General features: G+C 39.0%; 1 protein-coding gene across 1 annotated transcript; it reads right to left on the reverse strand.

Moving 5' to 3' along the window:
- Positions 1 to 3,174: 3,174 nt before the first annotated feature.
- Positions 3,175 to 8,387, reverse strand: LOC138310843 (monocarboxylate transporter 12-like). Its single transcript, XM_069252167.1, has 6 exons — positions 8,150 to 8,387; positions 7,126 to 7,242; positions 5,516 to 5,659; positions 4,752 to 5,004; positions 3,649 to 4,292; positions 3,175 to 3,385 (listed from the first exon to the last, which is right to left on the reverse strand). Exons 1-6 carry the CDS (start codon positions 8,385 to 8,387, stop codon positions 3,267 to 3,269), a joined length of 1,515 nt encoding a protein of 504 aa, XP_069108268.1. The 3' UTR covers positions 3,175 to 3,266.
- Positions 8,388 to 26,216: the final 17,829 nt, after the last annotated feature.

The raw sequence follows: 26,216 nt of genomic DNA on the forward strand, positions 1-26,216 counted from the left end.
ACGTTTTGTGATGTTGTAGAATGTTTGACCACGCTGTCACGTTTTGTGATGTTGTAGAATGTTTGACCACGCTGTCACGTTTTGTGATGTTGTAGAATGTTTGACCACGCTGTCACGTTTTGTGATGTTTTAGAATGTTTGACCACGCTGTCACGTTTTGTGATGTTGTAGAATGTTTGACCACGCTGTCACGTTTTGTGATGTTGTAGAATGTTTGACCACGCTGTCACGTTTTGTGATGTTGTAGAATGTTTGACCACGCTGTCACGTTTTGTAGTGCTGTAGAATGTTTGACCACGCTGTCACGTTTTGTGATGTTGTAGAATGTTTGACCACGCTGTCACGTTTTGTGATGTTGTAGAATGTTTGACCACGCTGTCACGTTTTGTGATGTTTTAGAATGTTTGACCACGCTGTCACGTTTTGTGATGTTGTAGAATGTTTGACCACGCTGTCACGTTTTGTGATGTTGTAGAATGTTTGACCACGCTGTCACGTTTTGTGATGTTGTAGAATGTTTGACCACGCTGTCACGTTTTGTGATGTTGTAGAATGTTTGACCACGCTGTCACGTTTTGTGATGCTGTAGAATGTTTGACCACGCTGTCACGTTTTGTGATGTTGTAGAATGTTTGACCACGCTGTCACGTTTTGTGATGTTGTAGAATGTTTGACCACGCTGTCACGTTTTGTGATGTTGTAGAATGTTTGACCACGCTGTCACGTTTTGTGCTGTAGAATGTTTGACCACGCTGTCACGTTTTGTGATGTTGTAGAATGTTTGACCACGCTGTCACGTTTTGTAGTGCTGTAGAATGTTTGACCACGCTGTCACGTTTTGTGATGTTGTAGAATGTTTGACCACGCTGTCACGTTTTGTGATGTTGTAGAATGTTTGACCACGCTGTCACGTTTTGTGATGTTGTAGAATGTTTGACCACGCTGTCACGTTTTGTGATGTTGTAGAATGTTTGACCACGCTGTCACGTTTTGTGATGTTGTAGAATGTTTGACCACGCTGTCACGTTTTGTGATGTTGTAGAATGTTTGACCACGCTGTCACGTTTTGTGATGTTGTAGAATGTTTGACCACGCTGTCACGTTTTGTGATGTTGTAGAATGTTTGACCACGCTGTCACGTTTTGTGATGTTGTAGAATGTTTGACCACGCTGTCACGTTTTGTGATGTTGTAGAATGTTTGACCACGCTGTCACGTTTTGTGATGTTGTAGAATGTTTGACCACGCTGTCACGTTTTGTGATGTTGTAGAATGTTTGACCACGCTGTCACGTTTTGTGATGTTGTTAGAATGTTTGACCACGCTGTCACGTTTTGTGATGTTGTAGAATGTTTGACCACGCTGTCACGTTTTGTGATGTTGTAGAATGTTTGACCACGCTGTCACGTTTTGTGATGTTGTAGAATGTTTGACCACGCTGTCACGTTTTGTGATGTTGTAGAATGTTTGACCACGCTGTCACGTTTTGTGATGTTGTAGAATGTTTGACCACGCTGTCACGTTTTGTGATGTTGTAGAATGTTTGACCACGCTGTCACGTTTTGTGATGTTGTAGAATGTTTGACCACGCTGTCACGTTTTGTGATGTTGTAGAATGTTTGACCACGCTGTCACGTTTTGTGATGTTGTAGAATGTTTGACCACGCTGTCACGTTTTGTGATGTTGTAGAATGTTTGACCACGCTGTCACGTTTTGTGATGTTGTAGAATGTTTGACCACGCTGTCACGTTTTGTGATGTTGTATGTAGAATGTTTGACCACGCTGTCACGTTTTGTGATGTTGTAGAATGTTTGACCACGCTGTCACGTTTTGTGATGTTGTAGAATGTTTGACCACGCTGTCACGTTTTGTGATGTTGTAGAATGTTTGACCACGCTGTCACGTTTTGTGATGTTGTAGAATGTTTGACCACGCTGTCACGTTTTTGTGATGTTGTAGAATGTTTGACCACGCTGTCACGTTTTGTGATGTTGTAGAATGTTTGACCACGCTGTCACGTTTTGTGATGTTGTAGAATGTTTGACCACGCTGTCACGTTTTGTGATGTTGTAGAATGTTTGACCACGCTGTCACGTTTTGTGATGTTGTAGAATGTTTGACCACGCTGTCACGTTTTGTGACTGTAGAATGTTTGACCACGCTGTCACGTTTTTGTGATGTTTGTAGATGTTTGACCACGCTGTCACGTTTTGTGATGTTGTAGAATGTTTGACCACGCTGTCACGTTTTGTGATGTTGTAGAATGTTTGACCACGCTGTCACGTTTTGTGATGTTGTAGAATGTTTGACCACGCTGTCACGTTTTGTGATGTTGTAGAATGTTTGACCACGCTGTCACGTTTTGTGATGTTGTAGAATGTTTGACCACGCTGTCACGTTTTGTGATGTTGTAGAATGTTTGACCACGCTGTCACGTTTTTGTGTGCTGTAGAATGTTTGACCACGCTGTCACGTTTTGTGTGTTGTAGAATGTTTGACCACGCTGTCACGTTTTGTAGTGCTGTAGAATGTTTGACCACGCTGTCACGTTTTGTGATGTTGTAGAATGTTTGACCACGCTGTCACGTTTTGTGATGTTGTAGAATGTTTGACCACGCTGTCACGTTTTGTAGTGCTGTAGAATGTTTGACCACGCTGTCACGTTTTGTGATGTTGTAGAATGTTTGACCACGCTGTCACGTTTTGTGATGTTGTAGAATGTTTGACCACGCTGTCACGTTTTTGTGTGTTGTAGAATGTTTGACCACGCTGTCACGTTTTGTGATGTTGTAGAATGTTTGACCACGCTGTCACGTTTTGTGATGTTGTAGAATGTTTGACCACGCTGTCACGTTTTGTGATGTTGTAGAATGTTTGACCACGCTGTCACGTTTTGTGATGTTGTAGAATGTTTGACCACGCTGTCACGTTTTGTGATGTTGTAGAATGTTTGACCACGCTGTCACGTTTTGTAGTGCTGTAGAATGTTTGACCACGCTGTCACGTTTTGTAGTGCTGTAGAATGTTTGACCACGCTGTCACGTTTTGTAGTGCTGTAGAATGTTTGACCACGCTGTCACGTTTTGTGATGTTGTAGAATGTTTGACCACGCTGTCACGTTTTGTGATGTTGTAGAATGTTTGACCACGCTGTCACGTTTTGTAGTGCTGTAGAATGTTTGACCACTTTATCACGATTTGCGGTGCTGTAGAATTTTGACCACTTAATCACGATTTGCAATGCTGTAGAATGTTTGACCACATTGTCACGTTTTACGATGCTGAAGAATGTTTGCGACAACAAATAGCAGAGCTCCGACGATTGTAGTCACTCCTCCGAAATAAAATCCATCGTTACTATTGCCTGTTAAGTCTTTCAGTAGACCTGCAAACAAAGATTATTATTATAAGTAATCCTAGTACATTTTGATAATGTTCGGTTACCGATTGAATTAAATGCAATCAAATGATTCCATTGCAAATTGGTTTATATGTTTTGGACAATGTCTGTTATAGTTTTGAAGGAGTATGGAAACCCAGAACGGCTGCAGGGCGCCTAAAGGGGTCGGGAATAATCACTTGAGATCTGAAAGAGATGAAATATGATTTACAAGCAGACGAGAATTTGTTATACATAATATTACTTACCTGAAACAGGGGGTCCAACAAAAGAACCTGCACCTTGAAATAACATCAATATTCCAAAGGCGTCTGCTAGTTTGTTTACACCTAGAATGTCGGCCAACACAACCGACTTTTGAGACATAATTCCTCCAAATAGTAGACCAAATATGGACGCCACACTACAGAGCTGTACAAAGGTAGAAGTTGATGGTAGAGTCAGGTAGGCTACGCCGACTAGTAGAAGAGTGAGGTTGTAGCCTAGTACTCTGTACGGCTTTATAGGTCCTAAGTCCAGTAGAGCGCCTACACAGACCTTTCCTAGACCGTCTGCCAGTATCGTAATGGCCACGACATATGTCGTCTGCGAGTCAGTAATGGCGATCTGTTTTGCGTACAAAGGTATGAAGGCGTACGCAGAATTAGCTGCGATTGAGAAGAGGAACATCGCTATACAAAAAGCTGCGAACCTCGGATCTCTCATGATCGCTGTGGTATTTTGTTTACATTTCGTCACGCATGATCTCCGTATCGAACGAGTCCGGAAACAAGACTTATGACATGGCCTATCTGAATATTCCTCCTCTTCGTCTAACTGTCCTTCCTGATTCGGACGTTGTAACAAATGTTCGGCAGCCTCCTTTTCCTCCGGAAACATTTTCTGCTTATTACTGGAAAAAAATCATGTTCCATTTTAAAACTCTTGTCATTTACCGATATATCATTTAAGTTATATGTGCAACTGAACTGATTGATTTTTTTTTCACACACAATCACTGTTTAAAAACAAAATTACCTTACCTATATTGCGAAATTAAGATAATATTTATTTCTACGAATTTATCCATATAAGGAAATACTTGTGTAACGAATATAATTATATTATACAAGTTTTACTGTATACATTCCATCATCTAAATGGTATTATTTTCGTTATATTTCAGTTGACCTCTTATTCCCAATCGCTCAGCTCAGAGACATTTCCGACAAACTTCGGAAACGTTTAGGAGAAATTTCTGGCAATGTTCGAAAATGTTTAGGAGAAATTTCCGGCAACCTTTGGAAATGTTTGATTTGCGATTGTTTTTAGACGCATTCCCTATAATATTATGACATGTACAATGTATTACCTTAAGGTTATTGGTTTCCGTTCAGGAGGACGTGTGAATAAGCTGCCGAACACCATGATGTTCAGGGATATCCCCGACAGCAGTAGAAAGGCGCCCAGAAATCCGTAAAACTCAAAACAGAATTCGATCAAGGTGGGAAAGAGGAAGGACCCAAAGCTTGATGTGGCGATGCCGACCGCCATGCCCCGTCGTCTGCTGAAGTATTTACCGACTATTACGACTGCAGGACAATACACCAAGCACATCCCAACCCCTGAAAAAGATTAAAAGGATTAGCCATGGACGTATATATAAATCCTTGGATTAGCATAAAGCATTCTGAACTATCAAAGTTACTTCCCTTTCATTCAGTCCGTCCAATCGGAACTCTTCGAATGTATTTGTCGTACATTGACTGGACTGGATTGCCTGCCGTTGTTTTTTTTACTCTGCGCTAGGCTTTGCTGCGAAAGTAGTATTTATAAGCGCAACCAAGCGGAGAGAATTGGTACTAAGGCAGGCAATCCAGTCTGTGAATTGACATGTTTTACATCCGAGGAGTTCCGACTGCATTCCTTCAGTATTAGAGTTACTTCCCTTTGTTTCAGTTCGTCAGTATTAGAGTTACTTCCCTTTGTTTCAGTTCGTCAGTATTAGAGTTACTTCCCTTTGCTTCACTACGTCAGTTTTAGAGTTACTTCCTTTTGTTTCACTCCGCCAGTATAAGAGCTTATCACAATATCCAGTAAATACGTCATGAAAAATAAGTTCAAACTTCAAATTACCTTCAATGATTGCGAAGCTGAAGAAGACCACGGCCATGTTAGTGGCGAAGGCCGTGATCAGCATACCAATACACATCAGGATAGCTCCTACCAGTACAACCGGGCGGAACGAGAATCTGTTGGTCAGAAGACTACAGACTGGTCCTACAAAATTAACATAGGACAAAAGACTACACAATTGTATGGTCCTACAAAATAAACATAGGACATATAGGTCAAAAGGGAAACAAAGAATACCTTAAAATCTTCCGCTACGTTTGGCAATATAAGGCAACTCTTACCTAGGATGGAGCGCATGCCCCCTGAGATCGTGGTCACCCAGGCCGTTACACTTACCAAGAATAGAGCGTAGGCCCTCGGGGACCGTGGTAACCCAGGACGTTAAACTTACCAAGAATAGAGCGTAGGCCTTCGGGGACCGTGTTCACCCAGGCCGTTATACACTTACCCAGAATAGAGCGTAGGCCCTCGGGTACCGTGGTCACCCAGGCCGTTACACTTACCAAGAATAGAGCGTAGGCCCACGGGGACCGTGGTCACCCAGGCCGTTATACTTACCCAGAATAGAGCGTAGGCCCCCGGGGACCGTGGTCACCCATGCCGTTACACTTATTACATGTACCAAGAATAGAGCGTAGGCCCTCGGGTACCGTGTTCACCCAGGCCGTTAAACTTACCAAGAATAGAGCGTAGGCCCCGGGGACCGTGGTCACCCAGGCCGTTACACTTACCCAGAATAGAGCGTAGGCCCTCGGGTACCGTGGTCACCCAGGCCGTTAAACTTACCAAGAATAGAGCGTAGGCCCCCGGGGACCGTGGTCACCCAGGCCGTTACACTTACCCAGAATAGAGCGTAGGCCCCCGGGGACCGTGGTCACCCAGGCCGTTACACTTACCCAGAATAGAGCGTAGGCCCCCGGGGACCGTGGTCACCCATGCCGTTACACTTACCAAGAATAGAGCGTAGGCCCTCGGGGACCGTGGTAACCCAGGCCGTTAAACTTACCAAGAATAGAGCGTAGGCCCACGGGGACAGTGGTCACCCATGCCGTTACACTTACCCAGAATAGAGCTTAGGCCGCCGGGGATCGTGGTCACCTAGGCCGTTACACTTACCCAGAATAGAGCGTAGGCCCCCGGGTACCGTGGTCACCCAGGCCGTTAAACTTACCAAGAATAGAGCGTAGGCCTTCGGGGACCGTATTCACCCAGGCCGTTACACTTACCCAGAATAGAGCGTAGGCCCCCGGGTACCGTGGTCACCCAGGCCGTTAAACTTACCAAGAATAGAGCGTAGGCCCCGGGTACCGTGGTCACCCAGGCCGTTAAACTTACCAAGAATAGAGCGTAGGCCTTCGGGGACCGTGGTCACCCAGGCCGTTACACTTACCCAGAATAGAGCGTAGGCCCACGGGTACCGTGGTCACCCAGGCCGTTAAACTTACCAAGAATAAAGCGTAGGCCCCCGGGGACCGTGGTCACCCAGGCCGTTACACTTACCCAGAATAGAGCGTAGGCCCTCGGGTACCGTGTTCACCCATGCCGTTAAACTTACCAAGAATAGAGCGTAGGCCCCCGGGGACCGTGGTCACCCAGGCCGTTACACTTACCCAGAATAGAGCGTAGGCCCCCGGGTACTGTGGTCACCCAGGCCGTTACACTCGCTGGCTGCTGGAATTTCTCATCAAACTTTAGAAAAAATATCCCAGATGATTTTTCAATTCCAACTGTTAAAACAGAGAGAAAATATACAAAAATTAAGTATTCCGATCACAATTTCATTTACAGTCAAACTTCTCAATACAGACCACACATAAGGCAAAGAAAACTAGCCTTTATAAACAAGTCTAATTGTGTTTAAACTCGACATTACAAGTTATCACTATAGACCCCGTTTACAAGTGAAGTGAAGCACACCATTTTCGATACTCCAGGGGTTACTGTCTTATATCGACTGCTGATCTATCTCATAGTAATCATGAATACAATTCAGGAGAAAACAATTGACCAATCACAGAATTAGAGAATTACTCTTATTGGATTCTTTTGAAGTACATCAAAAGATCAAATTAGCTTTTCATTCGTTGCCGTAGATAGACCCTTTCAGTTCTGCTATGAAATAGTCCTGGGGTGAATATAACGACAATGATAGTGATAGTAACCCCTAGAGAATCGAGGTGGATATTACGGCAGTGATAGTAACCCCTAGAGTATTGAGGTGGATATTACGGTAGTGATAGTAACCCCTAGAGTATCGAGGTGGATATTACGGCAGTGATAGTAACCCCTAGAGTATCGAGGTGGATATTACGGTAGTGATAGTAACCCCTAGAGTATCGAGGTGGATATTACGGCAGTGATAGTAACCCCTAGAGTTATCGAGGTGGATATTACGGCAGTGATAGTACCCCCTAAAGTATCGAGGTGGATATTACGGCAGTGATAGTAACCCTAGAGTATCGAGGTGGATATAACGACAGTGATAGAAAACCCCTAGAGTATCAAGGTGGATATTAAAGCAGTGATAGTAACCCCTAAAGTATCGAGGTGGATATGAAGACAGTGATAGTAACCCCTAAAGTATCGAGGTGGATATGAAGACAGTGACAGTCTCTGGGATGAACGAACACTTACATAGTATGATGTGTATCATCAGACTTCCAAACACTATCACCCATCCCCAGCATCCTTCCGTGGGAAAATCATCTTCCTCCTCTTCATGTGAGTTATCTCCCCTGCCATTCGCAACAGGAGAGTTATCTCCCTTGCTATCCTGTGAGTGACCTCCCTTGTCACTGTGTATATCAAACGTTTCCCCAACCACAGTGTCCTCTCTGTCACGTGGAAGTCCATTTTGTGAATCACTTGTCATCTTGCTGAAAAGGACGAGACAGAAAAAAAGGCAGATTTTAAACCCTTGTATAAATTTTGCAAAATTTGCGGTAAAATGTGATTTGCATTTATTTAAATTCTTATTCTTATACATACTTACTATTACTGCAACTTTTAAATGCATCATTTCCTCTTTGCTTTAAATTGATAAATTCATGAATCACGGCCGGATTTAAAAAAGAAGGTGTTTAATATACGGTGTGTAACAATTTATTAATCTAACCACCATTCTAAAGGCTATACATGTACAGTTTTGTATATAAATACATTTTGGATATTAATATTTTACTGAAGAATTACATATATGTAATTCCTTAACTGAATATGGTTTAAGGTTTATATTTAGATCACTTTGTTCGTGTGTGCAGTGCGTACAGGTGTGTGCTACATGTGTATACACCATATAGAGTGCCTGTGTGTATAATGATAACTGTAGAATACACTTCATGCGTGTATTTTGATACATAATTGTGTGTCAACAAAATTAGATAGGATATATAGTAATTACCTCAATTCTGTTAATTGCCCATCATACTTACTTTGTTCGGTGGTCCTTACAGTAAATGTCCGTCTCGTTACATGCTGTCCAGTCCACGTGTATTATACACGGTGTTTATATCTGAATTTTACATAACGTACCCTCCAAATAGACAACGCTGGTATTTCATTATATAATCTTACATAAGATCGGATTTTTTCAAAGTTAAGTTGTCGTCAAATCTTTGACCGTCACTTAATATACTATAACCTAGGGACTTATATGTAGGACATCTCTACGGTTGGTAAATAAACGTTGCCCTTTATCAAAAGGTGCATGGTTATGTATGGATAGGTCAAAGTATCGCGAGTTACGTTTCTAACGAACTACATATGTACATCATAGGGGCTGGTAACGACAGTTACCTATATCTACTAACTCACATGGGCTTGTAACGAGAGTTACCTACTAACTCACAGGGGCTTGTAACGAGAGTTACCTACTAACTCACAGGGGCTTGTAACGAGAGTTACCTACTAACTCACAGGGGCTTGTAACGAGAGTTACGTAATACAACACAAGGGCTTGTAACGAGAGTTACCTACTAACTCACAGGGGCTTGTAACGAGACTTACGTACTACAACACAGGGGCTTGTAACGAGAGTTACCTACTAACTCACAGGGGCTTGTAACGAGACTTACGTAATACAACACAGGGGCTTGTAACGAGAGTTACCTACTAACTCACAGGGGCTTGTAACGAGACTTACGTACTACAACACAGGGGCTTGTAACGAGAGTTACCTACTAACTCACAGGGGCTTGTAACGAGACTTATGTAATACAACACAGGGGCTTGTAACGAGAGTAACGTACAGCACCAAAGGGGCTTGTGACGAGAGTTACGTACAGCACCACAGGGGCTTGTAACGAGAGTTACGTACCACAACACAGAGGCTTGTAACGAGAGTTACGTACATGTACCACAACACAGGGGCGTGTTACGAGAGTTACCTACTACAACACAGGGGCTTGTAACGAGAGTTACGTACAGCACCACAGGGGCTTGTAACGAGAGTTACGTACTTCAACACAGCGGCTTGTAACGACAGTTACGCACTTCACCACAGGGGCTTGTAACGAGAGTTACGTACTACACCACATGGGCTTGTAATGAGAGTTGCGTACTACAACACAGAGGCTTGTAACGAGAGTTACGTAGAGAACCACAAGGGAATGTAACGAGAGTTACGTAGAGAACCACAGGGGTTTGTAACGAGAGTTACGTACCACAACACAGGGGCTTGTAACGAGAGTAACGTACTGCAACACAGGGGCTTGTAACGAGAGTTACGTACTACAACACAGGGGCTTGTAACGAACACCACAGGGGCTTGTAACGAGAGTTACGCACTTAACCACAGGGGATTGTAACGAGATTTACGTACTTCAACACAGGGGCTTGTAACAACAGTTACGCACTTCACCACAGGGGCTTGTAACGAGAGTTACGTACTACAACATATGGGCTTGAAACGAGAGTTATGTTAAGTTTTTGCGCTCTGCTTTATTCAGATGAAGTATCCAATTTCTGACACCAGTTGTTACGTTTTCTCTTTTTGTTTTGTTTTGAAGAAGTATCCCACTTCTGACACCAATTGTTACGTTTTCCGTCTGTGCTTTATCCTGAAGAAGTATCCCACTTCTGACACCACTTGTGAAGCTTTTGCGCTCTTTGCTTTATTCAGATGAAGTATCCCACTTCGGACACCAGTTGTTAAGTTTCTCTCTTCGTGTAACCAAAATATAAATAAAGTTTAAGTTCAGGTTGTCAGGCGCCGACGAAGAATATTAAACAAAGTCCGTATATGAGATATGTTTCCATTTTTTCAAGTTGTATCAAATCAAGCAAAAGTTCAGGGTTTTCACTCAACAGCAACAACTATAAACGTAAGCAAATTCTTTTAATCAACTGTCCGACTTATCTAAACTCAATACAAACTAATCACTAACTACCATCATCTAACTGTCCGACTTATCTAAACTCACTACAAACTAATCACTAACTACCATCATCTAACTGTCCAATGACTCCAGCTGTACCTCTCGACTCACTTTCCACGAACTGCCCAACTGCTCGGCAAAACTCCAAAGAACTACAGCTATAAGGAGATTTCAGAAAAGATGGCGATGACGTCACACAAAGGTACATCCGGGCGCTCAAAGGTACAACTCTGTATATCTACACATAAAACATAGTGGGAACACAGCCGTTTGCGATGTTTGTTTACATTTTATAGTAATAAATAGTACGGCAAACCGAGAACTATTGCGTTATTTTAACTTCAAAAAGTGTAAATAAAAATATTTTACAATAATATACAAATTTAAACATATGGTATTCATATATTTCACTCTGTTTATACTCAATTTTCGACCGCTACGAGAAAACACGGTGACCATTTACGTATAAACATTGACAGATATATTGCAAATATCAACTTGAAATTACAAATTAAATTCAAAGTCCCCCAAAATATAATTATAAGCAATTACTGTTTTCGAAGTGTTAATTGATAAAATGCCTTGCGACGTATGATTAGTGCAAAATTAAACATTTGCTTTCATAGATTACCCCAAGGACGTATATGTCTCACTTATAAATCCTTGATTACCCCAAGCCCAAGGCAGCCATTACGTACAGCCGAGAACCCGAATTTCGTCCATTTTCAGTGTCATAAAATTACGTATTCTGGTTATTTTTTTGGGCATCAATTTTGGGATTTAGTTTATAACATACAAATGAGTCAGTTTGTAGGTTCATTTTATCATATTTAAAACAAAACTTGAGTATTTAGGATTCTCGAAGCCGTGCGCAATGTACATGTATTCTGGTCGGCATATACAGTAGTACCAGAAACATATATACATGTATATATGTTTCTGGTAGTACGATCTGTGATTTATATCAATTTAAATGAAGTCTACCTAATATGTATCCAAATTATCTAAAAGTAATATCACTTCAATTCGAGACTTAACATAGCAGTCTATGGGATAAAAGCGGCTGAAAATGAAATATTAAAAATGAAATCTGCACCATTAAAACTGAACGATTTCACCATTTTATTTTTCGAGATCGGCAGCCATACGTGTACGTGTAACACAGTAGTTTTAATTACTATTCGTCATTTTGTTACGATACAAGAGCATTCCATTAAAACAACATGTACATATTAAATACCAAAATGTATATCTTAAACAAGTCCTTATTGAGATAAAAGTGTTGGTAAATATTAATATGATTTATTTCCCAAACAATGATGTGGCCTGCGATGATCTACCAGCGACGAAGCCATGCACGAGCGGCCGTGGTCTGGCCAGATATGGTCCACCTTTCGTTATGTTAAATAGTGTTGTGAGCAGCTTTTTCATGTACAACAGAAATATGACACAATAAAATCAGTTATCTATTCATAATTTTTTCACAACATGGATTTCTACGTGTGAACAAAAAACGGGTACGTGTGGTCTGACGACCCGGCACCGCTTCGCAAGCTGGCTTCAACACTAAATCTACAGAAATATATTTAGCAATAAACAATTGTAAATATAAAAATATAAATGTCTGTAACCTCTTAATCAATAAGAAACCATTTTAAAATCAGAATTTGCAAGTATGAAAGTGTATACTTTTGCCACAGTATCGATTGTGTAGCAGGTCTGTACGTATTGTTATTGTTTTTATTAGTCGCTATATTGTGTTTGTACCTTTGAGGACCCGGATGTATACTTTCTGTGACGTCACGCCATCTTTTCTGAAATCTCCTATACCTCTCGGCTAACTCCCAACTAACTGCCCCACTCCAAGTGTACCCTTCCCTTTTACCGACTCTAATTTGCATCTCTAATTCTTAGACTACTATTATTAGCTAGATACTCTATTCTAAGGATACTTATTTATAAAATGCTATTCTTAACTAAACAATCTAAACTAAGGATATATATTTACATACCTAAAATAGAACTCTTTGTGACCCTGGCCAAAATTAGACCTAGCACATACCATAACTAAAGATAGAACAACACTGGATATGCAAATTAAAGACTGTCCCATGCACCACATCTCTATCTGCTGATAAAGATAGGCGGTCGGAATCACCAGAGAGCAGAAGTATATAAATAACTCCAAACTAAGAAAAGGAAATCCCCTATCCATTCTTAGCCTAATGACCGACCCTTACTACAGACAGCTCATTAGTTAGGCTCTATTTACATATCATCTGAACTACAGTGCCCTAATGTTCTCACCACCATTACTACTAGTCCGCTAAACCTCATTAACGCTCTCAGACTGACCACAGCCCTTTCTAGTCTACAAATGGCTCGGTTTACAGCTGGCGTTGGCCATAACCGCCAGCTCTATTTAACCCCTACTGGTCTGCTGACCCAATAACTACAAACTAATTGGACATGCTAATTATTACACCAAATTAATTATCATAGTGATCTAATCTACCTATCATAGAGACTAACAATTAAAACTACATAAAACTACCTTTATACACTAAAAACGCCACAGTTACGTACTTCACCACAGGGGCTTGTAACGACAGTTACATATTACACCACAGGTGATTGTGACGATAGTTACGTACTTCACCACATGAGCTTATATTTACATTTTCACTTCGCTCCGCCTCAATGAAACTAGTAAACTCCGATCACTTCATTTCCCAATGAAGATGCTTGGTCACGCGCTGACCTCTGACCGGCGTGAGAATACATTTTGACCTACATTGTAGTTTTACGCCGCTTCAGTTTTGAACGAACTTTCTGCGATGTGGCCTAGGCCTATCGTTGTACATTTAGAAACACAGACAGGAATGCTTGATAAAGTGATATTAGAAATTGTCAGTAATATAATATTATAGTCGCCTAGAGATATTTTACACGTATTTTGATGAAACACTGAATTAGGCTCAAGCCCAGGTAAAAAAAATGCTGAGCATAGCCTGAACCGGGGATGCTTCAAAGCTCTCTATTTAGGCCTATAAATACAGCGGCGTAGCTAGGACTGGATAGGCCTGCATGCCCGGCGCCCCCTGCTCAGGGTCCAGGGGCGAAGCCCCGATAGGGGGTATGGGGGGGGGGGTGGTGGCGAAGCCCCCCAGAAGCTGACGGGAAATTGTTATAACTATTTTACTTCTTTGGTAACTTTTAACATATATACCAATGGTTAAATGGAGGTCACGATATTTCGGTGATAACCATGCAAAACTATACACAAAATTAGAACGGTGGTGATTTTATATACATGTAATCGTACTATATATTAGACTCCCCTGACAAGTGCTCGAACAAAAAAAAAAACGGATTTTGGTTGTAAAAATTAAAATAGTAAGGAATGGGAGAATTTTGTGTTATTTTAACTGATGACAAACTTATGGCGAATATTCTAAACAGAATTAAAATTAAGTTTACTTGTTGGTTTGTTTACGACAGCGAGTCAAAGACCTCTGTCAAAATGGCGTAAGAAGGGACCAGTTCTCGACCACCTCAATAAAAAAATTAAACATTGTATTTATGACCTATTTTTCTACCTATTATGTTCTATTTCTAACAATAACAACAACAAAAATTATTTTTTTCTAAGTTAGCAATCTGTTCATATTCGACATAAATAAAAGTCAACTGTTTCGTGAGTAGACACCAGAAATCATGGATTAACTCGCGTTTTAACGGGGCAGAAAGTCAGAACCAAAATTGAAAAATTCACTTTTTCGTTACTAAGGCCAAGAACATGTTGCAATTGCTATTTTAGTTGTTTTGCTATCATTTCAATATAACTATATGTTTTTAGACTATTTCTAACTTTTCATGCGATGTTGTTTATTTTGGTAATCGTAAGTGTTTCCTGATTCAAAATCCACATTTGCTTGAGGGATTTTGGTGTAGAAGTCTATAATATTGTCTTTGACAGGATTCAAACATAATCAAATTTAACAACCTGGTTACCGGAATATATATAGACTATTCTAATAAATTTACAGAATAACCAATGTTCAAATCTTTCAAATGTGCACAAAATTATGTTAGGCATACAGTTGGACATATCATGTGTATTTATACGTAATTTATATTCTGCAGCGTTACGTGTATTCAAATGTTGTGTTTTTTCTGACTGTACAAAAATGTAAGTCAGATTATTTTTTGCATGCTTGAGCATGCAAGCATGCACGGGCGCTACGCCACTGAATATATGCACTGCTGACAAGTAAACAAAGCATGAAATTAAAACTAAAAGCATTTATTTGTTTAATGTTTAGAGAAATATCTTAATTCAAGCACACGTAAGTAAATTTTAACAATTATCTTCAAAAAGTGTAATTTGGGTAGCGTCACGTTAGGACCGAACGCAGTGAGGTTCACCACTCATCGCATAGCCTAGTAGGCATAATCGAACGCAAATAGTTTAATGTGTACAATATATGTAAAACGGTGTCATACATGTAAGCTTAGAAACGATAGATTCCATGAAAATACGCTCAAATAGCAAACAGGCTAATTTCAGTGACATTAAGCCTAACGAAACGATTCTGTGAGTGTCAAAATCCACGGCATTGGAGGGTCGTTGGAAACCGCCAACATTTCAAATCGATGTTTCTCTACTTACTTTATACCGAATTTTAATCCCCCAAACTCCAGTAGACAGAGAAGTTATCACATTTCAAGAATAACACAGAAGTCTTCCAGTGATCTGCGACTAAGTCCCGCATTTTAACACGTTTTATTGAGCCCCGGAAGCATGATTATTGGACTGCATCACATACTACAGACACAGGGGTTGGATTTCACAACAGGTTTAGTTAATACATATTTAAATGTCAGCTACAAATAATTATGGGACGGAAAATACAACATTCAGTTAATTCCATAACAATTATAATTGAGTTTTAAAAGGTTTGATTATGTTTAGAAACCAACTATTCAGCATTTTCACCACAATCGTCATTTTCTTCGAAACCGGACCCCTGCTCAATCGAGCGACCGGATTACACATTGACTGCACTGCTAGTACTGCGCAGCAATTTTTGTATTTGAAGCTACATAATAATGTTTTATGATAAAATTTAAGCCATTAATTCGTGAATATAAAAACAATATTTCAAAATCGCCGTTTTTTTATCGTAACAACGCACAAAGAATGAAGTTATTTTCGGAACTACATTTTGTGTTGCCTTGGTGACGAGAAGAACTGACTGGCGGCTGTTCCGTAGCTGTACATACATGTACGATAACTGGTACAATGTTGCAAAATTGTATAATAATCTTATACCGAACACATATAATTTGACTTTTTTTAACAGCGGAATTTTTAAATTGGTTAATGTAAATATAAGGATTGATTATTAATTTTGTTGCTTGCATTGACTGATGAAGAAAGTTAATCTCGTGCAAATGTTACATGAACTGCTTCGCAGTTCACTTCATTTGCACGAGATTAACTTTCTTCATCAGTCAATGTAAGCAACAAAATTGACAATCAATCCTTAAGTAACGACAGTTACGTATTACACCACAGGGGATTGTGACGATAGTTAATTACTACACCAAAGAGGCTTGTAACGAGAGTTTCCTTCTTGACTACAGGAGACTATACCTGACTACGGGAGCTATACCAAAGTATAGTCCCTCGAGAATGAACACGCGATCAAATATATGACGTCATTATGAATGTCATGTGACGTACTAAATCTATTATGGCCATTTCCTTCGGGAACAGTTCTCCTATAGTGTTGTCTGGCGAGATACATGTATAGTCCCATCGTCTTCGACTCGGGGACTATACCCCCTCCCCCAGACAACACTGTAGGAGAACAGGGCCATAATTTCATAATATTAAGGAGTAGGAAACCAAAGATTTTCTTGGAAGAGGTACATCAAGGATTTATAAGTGAGAATACGTCCTTGGGTACATGTACACCTGCCGCTACAAAACTCAGCCGTATTTCGTCAAACATGGATAAATATGTACGTATTTAACCATATTTGACAACTGACTTAATGATGTAAGGGTTAGAGTATCTCGGGATAAACGCCCCGATATTAATGCAACTCCCCTCCCGGATCGGGCGATCCGGTTGAGGCGCCCCCTTTCTTTAAGCGGCCCTCACTTTTTTTTGAGTCCCTCAACTTCGGGTATCTCTTAAACACAGACTGAAACTATGAAAACGGTGTAGGTTTTTCTGTTTTATTTCTTTTGCAAACTGGTGATGTTTATACTACTTTTAAACACAATTTTGGTTTAGAAGACTACTTGATACGGTTGAAAAACAAAGATTCAAAAATGTTATGTAAATTTAGAACTTCCAATATGAAACTACCGGTAGAAACCGGAAGATGGAGAGGGTTGCAAAGGAATGATAGAATATGTACATTGTGTAATATGGGTATAGGAGATGAATTTCATTATTTGTTTTTATGTAATCATATTAATGTTAAACAATTAAGATTAAAGTTTATTCCATCCTATTATCACACACAAATCCAAGCAAAGTTAAAATGGAAGGAATGTTCAGAATTTTCAATAAGAAGCTATTAATTAATATCAGTTCATTTATTCAAAAACTGTCTTTACTCTTATAAAAACGCATGTTACATTGTTCATTTTTGTCTCTAATACAAAACATGTATAATAATTGCCAACAAATGCCATGTTCTATATTGTATATGTGTATCTCTCATGTACTACATTTTGTATGTTTATATCTCTATATACACGTGCCTGTCATGCACTAAAACTGTATTATAAATTGGACCTCTTGTCACACAGTTACTGTGTCTGAGTGAATAAATAAATCTTGAAATCTTGAAATCTTGGTGAATATTTTCCTCTGTGCAATAATTTTGTGAAATGTCACCCAATATTCGGTTTTATTGCACGCCTTTTGGTGTTTTCAATTTTTAAGTGCCCTGTGCGTTTCTTGGGTCAAATACAGTTTCACAATTATCTGTCTTTTGGAGTTAGTTATGAATATGTTACATGTAAGCTTTAGAGTACATGGTGCCAAAAAGAATATCCACCCAAAAGGGCAAAAAGTATTGAAAGAACAGTTTCTGGTCGGTGCAGCTAGTAGAAAGCTGCCGCAAACAATTGACTACACTGAAAATAGTATCGGCCGAAAGGTATAGTAGCTAGGCCGGGTACGTATATTCATTCTAAAACAATTAGTGCAGTAATAGAGCTAAATGGTGCTAATACATGTAGCAGCACCAATCTACTCCGTCACAGCACCAATCTACTCCGTCACAGCACCAATCTACTCCGTCACAGCACCAATCTACTCCGTCACAGCACCAATCAACTCCGTCACAGCACCAATCCACTCCGTCACAGCACCAATCTACTCCGTCACAGCACCAATCTACTCCGTCACAGCACCAATCCACTCTGTCACAGCACCAATCTACTCCGTCACAGCACCAATCTACTCCGTCGCAGCAATATCGTCTTGCTGCACACAGATCAGTGTGTTGCAATGTAGTTGTTATTTCATATTTGCATATAGTTATCTGCCATTGCAGGCACAGGGACCTGGCACGAATTTTTTTAACTAACATCATAGTACATATATGTATACTGTTGGCTAAAAATTTTCGTGCCAGGTCCATGTGCTTGCGGGTTGGTATTGATTTTGATGTCATGTGTTTGCAAGCGTAACATCATGCTATTGAGAGAAAACGAAGCGAGTTTCATTTACAAAATAATGACGTCACAATGGATACAGACCCACAAGGGAGCTAACTCTGTAAGATGAAATATTGCAGCAGCATTGCTTTATATATATACAGGGGTCAAAGAAGTAATATCAACAGGATTTCCCAGATGACATGGGATCCAATCAAACGTAAGTCTGTCAAATTTGATGTGGGACTGGGAGGGGCCAAAAGGGGCCCTGGGGTCTCAGATTTTCCCCTGGGGAGGTTATCAAATTTACTGTAAGCCTGTCTATATTATGTAATCGTGTTCGTTTTGTATGTCTTCATAACGGGGCAGATCGCCTCGAAAATTTGACAATTTTGTTTTGTCCACACGGTTTTGTCCACACGGTTGGAATTCCTTCCTTGTCGCATATATATGATATGCAGTAAAGATTTCTACTGATTATATGTAAACTATGTTTCTTTATAAAGCTTTATGACAAAGCAGCTGGAACACAAAAGGTTTTGTTTCATCTGATAAATTATAGTGCAATACATCCTCGATACTCCAGGGGTTACTATTACTGACATATCCAAACCTGGACTATCTGATACATGTAGTAGGCAACAAAAACACCCAACTTCAAAGCAACACAATGTATCATTTTGCAATTCCTTTTGATGTACATCAAAGTCTCTGCAGGCCTGTGATTGGTCAGTTTTTTTCTCCTGAACTGCCTTCATTCTTACTATGAAATAGTCCAGGGGTGGATGTTATGACAGTGATAGTAGCCCCTGGAGTATCGAGGATGAGAAAAATTTTGATTGAAAACAACAGATGATACAACTTTCAACATTTTTCTTTTAATTCTGTTTCATAAATAAAGATATAAAGATAAAGACTTAAACAAATGATTTTAACCCTCCTGGACTCCTCCCTCAAGTTTAGTTTATCACAAGAATTTTATTAGGCCACGTCTCCGGTAACCTTTTCTAACAGCTTTATGTCCTACATTGTGCGTCGTATGTCATGCGTCTTCTGTCCGTAAACGATTTATATTTTCGCCTTCACCAAAACTGCTGAAGCAAACTCAATGAAATTTTGCACAAACCTTCTAAAGCATAAGGCCAATTAAAATTTATATGGCTCCCATCCCCAGGGGGATGGAGGGATGTGGGACTGGGAGGGGCCAAATGGGGCCTGGGGTCTCAGATTTCCCCCTGGGGAGGGTGTCAAATTTACTTTAGTTTATATACATGTAACACATTCATGAACATTATTTGCTCAATTTTCATAAGAAATATGTCGAACTTGGTTAGAATTATTAGCCTGAGATAGCGTTCTAACATAATATCCATATAGGTCCCTGGCTGACTCCCAGGGGCTAGAGGGATGGGGCAAAAAGGGATAATGGTTAAAATTTCAAAATTCTTCTTCTGAATTCACCAATTTGATGCAACCAAATACTCTTCTGAAACATAGATTAAAAGGCCCTCTATAAAATTTGTGAATTTCATGGCCCTGGGGTTTAAGATTTAATTATCCCTGGGGAGGGAGCCAAATTTATTATAATTTATAAAGGGAAACCATACATTTATAATCATTATTTGCTCAATTTTCATAGGAAATGTAACAGATGTAATGGAATCAAATACTCTTCATAGATTAAAAGGTCAAAACGATATAATCAGTAACTGACTTCAAGAGTCAGATAGGCCAAATTCCAATATACCATATTCAGCCTAAAAATCATCCGTGCTCCCTATAAGCGCCACTCCCCCCTTTTGAAGCCTCAATTTCTATTGCACAGGCATAAATTAAGACCAAAACAGTATACTGTAGCTTTGCTCTGGAATAATTAAGTCTTATTAAGCACTTTTTTTTTCTCAATTTTTTTTAAACGCCCTGGGTGCATGCTTATTGGGTCAAATATGGTACATACACAGTGTATATTATAAATGAATATAGTATTTATACATCTTTGTGTCAGTCTGTACAGAAACATATATACATAGAGATTGGAAACTCCTTCTTTGTCTATGTTGACAGGCAGTAGGAAATCTGGTTTATAGGCATTTCCCCTTGGCTAACTACTTTTAAGTGTATTCTTTTAAACATGATATTTTTGCATCAACTCAAAGTTTATACATTATATCATGGTTTGATGAGACCAGATTTCCCGAGCCATGGTATTAATATGATTTTTGGAAGGATGAAAATCAGCAATTTTACCTAGTATTTCGAAAATCAGACATTCAAAACCGGAAATGCATTTCGTTTTATTAAAATATAAGTTAAAATAATATTTTTTCTATCCAAAATCGTACTCAAACCATCTGAAAATTACTGAATTTTTATAGCATATCAAATTTATTTTGTAGTATTTATTTATTTTGTAGTATTTAACGGTTAAAGAGTTTATCTAAAAAACACCTAAGCATATACAGAATTACATCTGCCGATCGTAAAAATGGCGGAGTTGCCAATCTCTATGTATATATGTTTCTGGTCTGTATATCTGAACTCAGGTGACTGTCAAGCCCTATGGGCCTCTTGTTTTTATCAGACTTATAAAGCCTGGTGAACAGAACTGTTAATATCCTTCAAAGTAAAAAACTTAAGCATCAATCAGAACTCATAATGTAATTAGATATTTTTGTTTGATCCTCTTAAAGGCCCACTACCTTTTCCAAACAGCTTTTAATTTTTGAAATGGAAATGTAAAACGAGATTGATCATTTTGTAAAGTCGCATACATTATTAGCTTACCATTAACACTATACACGTGTACTTATCATTGGCTTATGAACAATTTAATTAAAATAGATTAAATATCACTCTATGGCCCGAATCAAGATACTCCAGATTTTTATGATGTAATACAAGAAACCATACATGATTTTAACAATGACCATATTATAATTTGTGGTGATTTTAATCTTGTTTTGAACCCGTCGGTAGACTATGATAGTAACTATAAACATGTAAATAATCCTGCAGCGAGGAATAAGGTTCTTGAAATAATAGAAAACAATAATCTTATTGATATTTTTAGAGAACACCACCCTGATATTAGACGATATACTTGGCGTAGGGTTAATCCTGTAAAACAAGCCAGATTGGACTTTTTTCTTGTTTCTGAATCTTTGCTATCAAGTGTAAATAAATCAAAAATTGAACCAGGACTACAAATCTGATCATTCTACCCCTATAATATCCCTGTCAGTAAATGAATTTAGGAAAGGAAAAGGACTATGGAAATTAAATAATTCCCTACTCAATGATACATCTTATATTGAAATAGTAAAAACTTGCATCAAAGATACAAAACGACAATATTGTTTACCTGTTTATAATATTGACACAATTGAAAACATTCCTGAGGATGACTTACAGTTTATGATAAATGATCAATTATTCTTAGAAACATTACTAATGGAAATTAGAGGAAAATCTATCTCTTATGCATCGTTCAAGAAAAAACAAAGAAGTCAACAAGAAGAAAAGTTAAAGAAGGAAATTTTGATACTAGAAGCAGAAACTAATATTGATCTTGTAAAATTAACTCGTCTGAAGAAAGAGTTAGAGGATAGTAGAGCAAAAAGGATAAGAGGAAGTCTCATTAGATCTAAAGCAAAATGGGTTCATGAGGGAGAAAAACCAACTTCTTATTTTCTTAACCTAGAAAACAGAAACTTTACTTCTAAAATAATTCCTAACATCCAGAAGGAAAATGGCGAATTTATCACTGATCAGGTTGAAATATTAAATGAGGTTAGTGACTTTTATGAAAATTTGTATAGAGATAGGGTTGTAGATAATGTTGATTTAGAAACACACCTACATAACTGTAATGTACCAAAACTAACTAACTCCGAGGCTCATAAGTTAGAGGGAAATATTAATAACACAGAAGCAGGAAAAACACTCTATAGTATGAAAAATAATAAGAGTCCGGGGTCGGATGGTTTTACTACAGAATTTTTTTTAATTTTTTTTGGAAAAATCTTGGAAACTTTATTGTTCGCTCTTTAAACTATGGATTTTCTTCTGGTCAGTTATCTGTTACACAAAGACATGGTGTTATTGTATGTATACCAAAGGGAGATAAGCCGCGCCAGTTTTTTAAAAAATTGGAGACCAATTACTTTATTGAATATTATATATAAAATTGCATCTGGTGTTATAGCCAATAGAATAAAAAGAGTTTTGGATAGGTTAACAAGCGAAGACCAGACTGGTTTTTTGTCAGGAAGGTATATAGGAGAAAATATTAGAACAGTCTATGACATAATGAAATATTTAGATGATGCTGATATCCCTGGCATGTAAATGTTAATTGATTTTGAAAAAGCTTTCGATTCAGTTTCTTGGGATTTTATTGATAAAGTCTTAAAATATTTTAATTTTGGAAAGGATATTCAAAAATGGATAAAAGTTTTTCTTTGTAATACATATGCTTCAATTAATCAAGGCGGCAATACCTCTAAGAAAATTGACATCAAAAGAGGATGCCGTCAAGGTGATCCAATCTCGCCATATATCTTTATACTTTGTGCCGAAGTCCTCGCTGCAAGAATAAGAACAAATGATAAAATTACAGGCATAAATTTACCAGTTGATAACATACCTATTTTGAATGTTCAATATGCAGATGACACTGGCCTTATATTAGACGGTTCAGAGACATCACTAAGCGAGTCAGTCTCTGAATTAAGTTACTATGCCAAAATTTCTGGTCTTAATATCAATACTAACAAGAGGCCCAAAGGGCCACAACGGTCATCTGACTACCTTGGCAATAGTAAAATTAATTACATATGGGGTCACTTTGTCAGGACCATGTCAGGATCATTTCATGCAAGTTTCAGCCAAATCGCACTGGTAGAACTTGAGAAGAAGTTCAAAATGTGTTTTCAAGATGGCGGCTGTGGCGGCCATCTTGGATTTCAGATCGACCCGAAAAATAACAACACTTTGTCGGGACCATGTCAGGATCATTTCATGCAAGTTTCAGCCAAATCGCACAGGTAGAACTTGAGAAGAAGTTCAAAATGTGTTTTCAAGATGGCGGCTGTGGCGGCCATCTTGGATTTCAGATCGACCCGAAAAAATAACAACACTTTGTCGGGACCATGTCAGGATCATTTCATGCAAGTTTCAGCCAAATCGCACCGGTAGAACTTGAGAAGAAGTTCAAAATGTGTTTTCAAGATGGCGGCTGTGGCGGCCATCTTGGATTTCAGATCGACCCGAAAAATAACAACACTTTGTCGGGACCATGTCAGGATCATTTCATGCAAGTTTCAGCCAAATCGCACAGGTAGAACTTGAGAAGAAGTTCAAAATGTGTTTTCAAGATGGCGGCTGTGGCGGCCATGTTGGATTTTGGATCGACCCGAAAAATAACAACACTTTGTCGGGACCATGTCAGGATCATTTCATGCAAGTTTCAGCCAAATCGCACTAATAGAACTTGAGAAGAAGTTCAAAATGTGTTTTCAAGATGGCGGCTGTGGCGGCCATCTTGGATTTTGGATCGACCCGAAAAATAACAACACTTTGTCGGGACCATGTCAGGATCATTTCATGCAAGTTTCAGCCAAATCGCACTGGTAGAACTTGAGAAGAAGTTCAAAATGTGTTTTCAAGATGGCGGCTGTGGCGGCCATCTTGGATTTCAGATCGACCCGAAAAATAACAACACTTTGTCGGAACCATGTCAGGATCATTTAATGCAAGTTTCAGCCAAATCGCACTGGTAGAACTTGAGAAGAAGTTCAAAATGTGTTTTCAAGATGGCGGCTGTGGCGGCCATCTTGGATTTCAGATCGACCCGAAAAATAACAACACTTTGTCGGGACCATGTCAGGATCATTTCATGCAAGTTTCAGCCAAATTGCACCGGTAGAACTTGAGAAGAAGTTCAAAATGTGTTTTCAAGATGGCGGCTGTGGCGGCCATCTTGGATTTTGGATCGACCCGAAAAATAACAACACTTTGTCGGGACCATGTCAGGATCATTTCATGCAAGTTTCAGCCAAATTGCACTGGTAGAACTTGAGAAGAAGTTCAAAATGTGTTTTCAAGATGGCGGCTGTGGCGGCCATCTTGGATTTCAGATCGACCCGAAAAATAACAACACTTTGTCGGGACCATGTCAGGATCATTTCATGCAAGTTTCAGCCAATAATCGCACCGGTAGAACTTGAGAAGAAGTTCAAAATGTGTTTTCAAGATGGCGGCTGTGGCGGCCATCTTGGATTTCAGATCGACCCGAAAAATAACAACACTTTGTCGGGACCATGTCACGATCATTTCATGCAAGTTTCAGCTAAATCGCACCGGTAGAACTTGAGAAGAAGTTCAAAATGTGAAATGTTAACGCACGGCGCACGGCGCACGGCGCACGGCGCACGGCGCACGGCGGACGGCGGACGGCGGACGACGACGACGGACGAAACATGACGACTATAGGTCATCCTGACCCTTCGGGTCAGATGACCTAATAAAAACACAAGTGATCTGGTTAGGGAGTTACAAAATATAGCAACATAGAATATCGTCCGGACCTAAAATTTACAATGGGGGAAGAACAATTTCTCTTTCTTGGGTATAGATTTCTCTGTTGATTTAGATATGATCCCAAAAATGAACTTTGACAAGAAAATTGTGAAGCTTTAAGGCAATAATAACCTCATGGAAAAGAAGAAATCTGACTCCAATAGGAAAAATTCATATTATAAAATCACTCTTGATTTCGCAACTAAACTATTTATTTATTACCCTTCCGAATCCTTCGGAAAAATACATTTCCCAGTTAAATTCTATCATATATAACTTTTTATGGAATGGTAATAGACATCAAATTAAGAAGGATGTTGTTGTACAGAAATATATAAATGGGGGTTTTAAAATGATTGATTTGTTATGTTTTATCAACTCCCTTAAGCTAGGGTGGATAAGGAGATTAACTAGTGCATCTGGTAAATGGACATCCATATTGAAGCTAGATATTGATTTCAATAAATTTTATCAATGTGGAGAAGAATATGTGAATTCATGTATTTTAGAGAATATGTGAATTCATGTATTTTAAACTGTAAAAATAAATTTTGGACAGATGTTTTCAAAGCCTGGAAATTGCTAAATAATTCTGAAAATATGAAACAGCACAAAAAGGAAAATTTTCTTAAATCTCCACTTTGGTACAACAATGAAATTGAAATAAATAGGAAATTTGTCTTCTTCCAGAGCTGGTACCTAAAAGGCATTTATATATGATAAATGATCTTATAAAGGATACTGATTTTAACAACTTAAATTTCCTATCATTTGAGGATTTTTCACAAAAGTTTAATGTTAATTGTAATTTCTTACAATATCATGGAATGATAATGGCAATTAAACAATATCTAAGAAATATTGTTAAAGATACAGAAAAATTACCGCTTCCTAATATACCATTAAATTTAGAGTTGGTCATTAAAAGTAAAAGAGGGTGTAAAGACTTTTATAATTGTATGTTAGTAGTAACACCACCGAGGCCTACTGGCACTACAAAATGGAATAGAGAGTTTGACTTTGACGATGATAAATGGAAAAAAAATTCATAAATTGCCCT

The sequence above is a fragment of the Argopecten irradians genome, chromosome 16 (genome assembly GCF_041381155.1).
Source record: "Argopecten irradians isolate NY chromosome 16, Ai_NY, whole genome shotgun sequence".
In the NCBI taxonomy this organism is placed as follows: domain Eukaryota; kingdom Metazoa; phylum Mollusca; class Bivalvia; order Pectinida; family Pectinidae; genus Argopecten; species Argopecten irradians.

Bases quoted from the DNA above. Each gene is read 5' to 3' on its own strand.
- LOC138310843 (XM_069252167.1), bottom strand. From the start codon at position 8,387: ATGACAAGTGATTCACAAAATGGACTTCCACGTGACAGAGAGGACACT. The intron at 4,293-4,751 runs GTAATACATTGT...ATTTTTTTCCAG, and splicing joins CGGAAACCAATAACCTTAAG to TAATAAGCAGAAAATGTTTC. The intron at 3,386-3,648 runs GTAAGTAATATT...CTTTGTTTGCAG, and splicing joins TGTTGGACCCCCTGTTTCAG to GTCTACTGAAAGACTTAACA.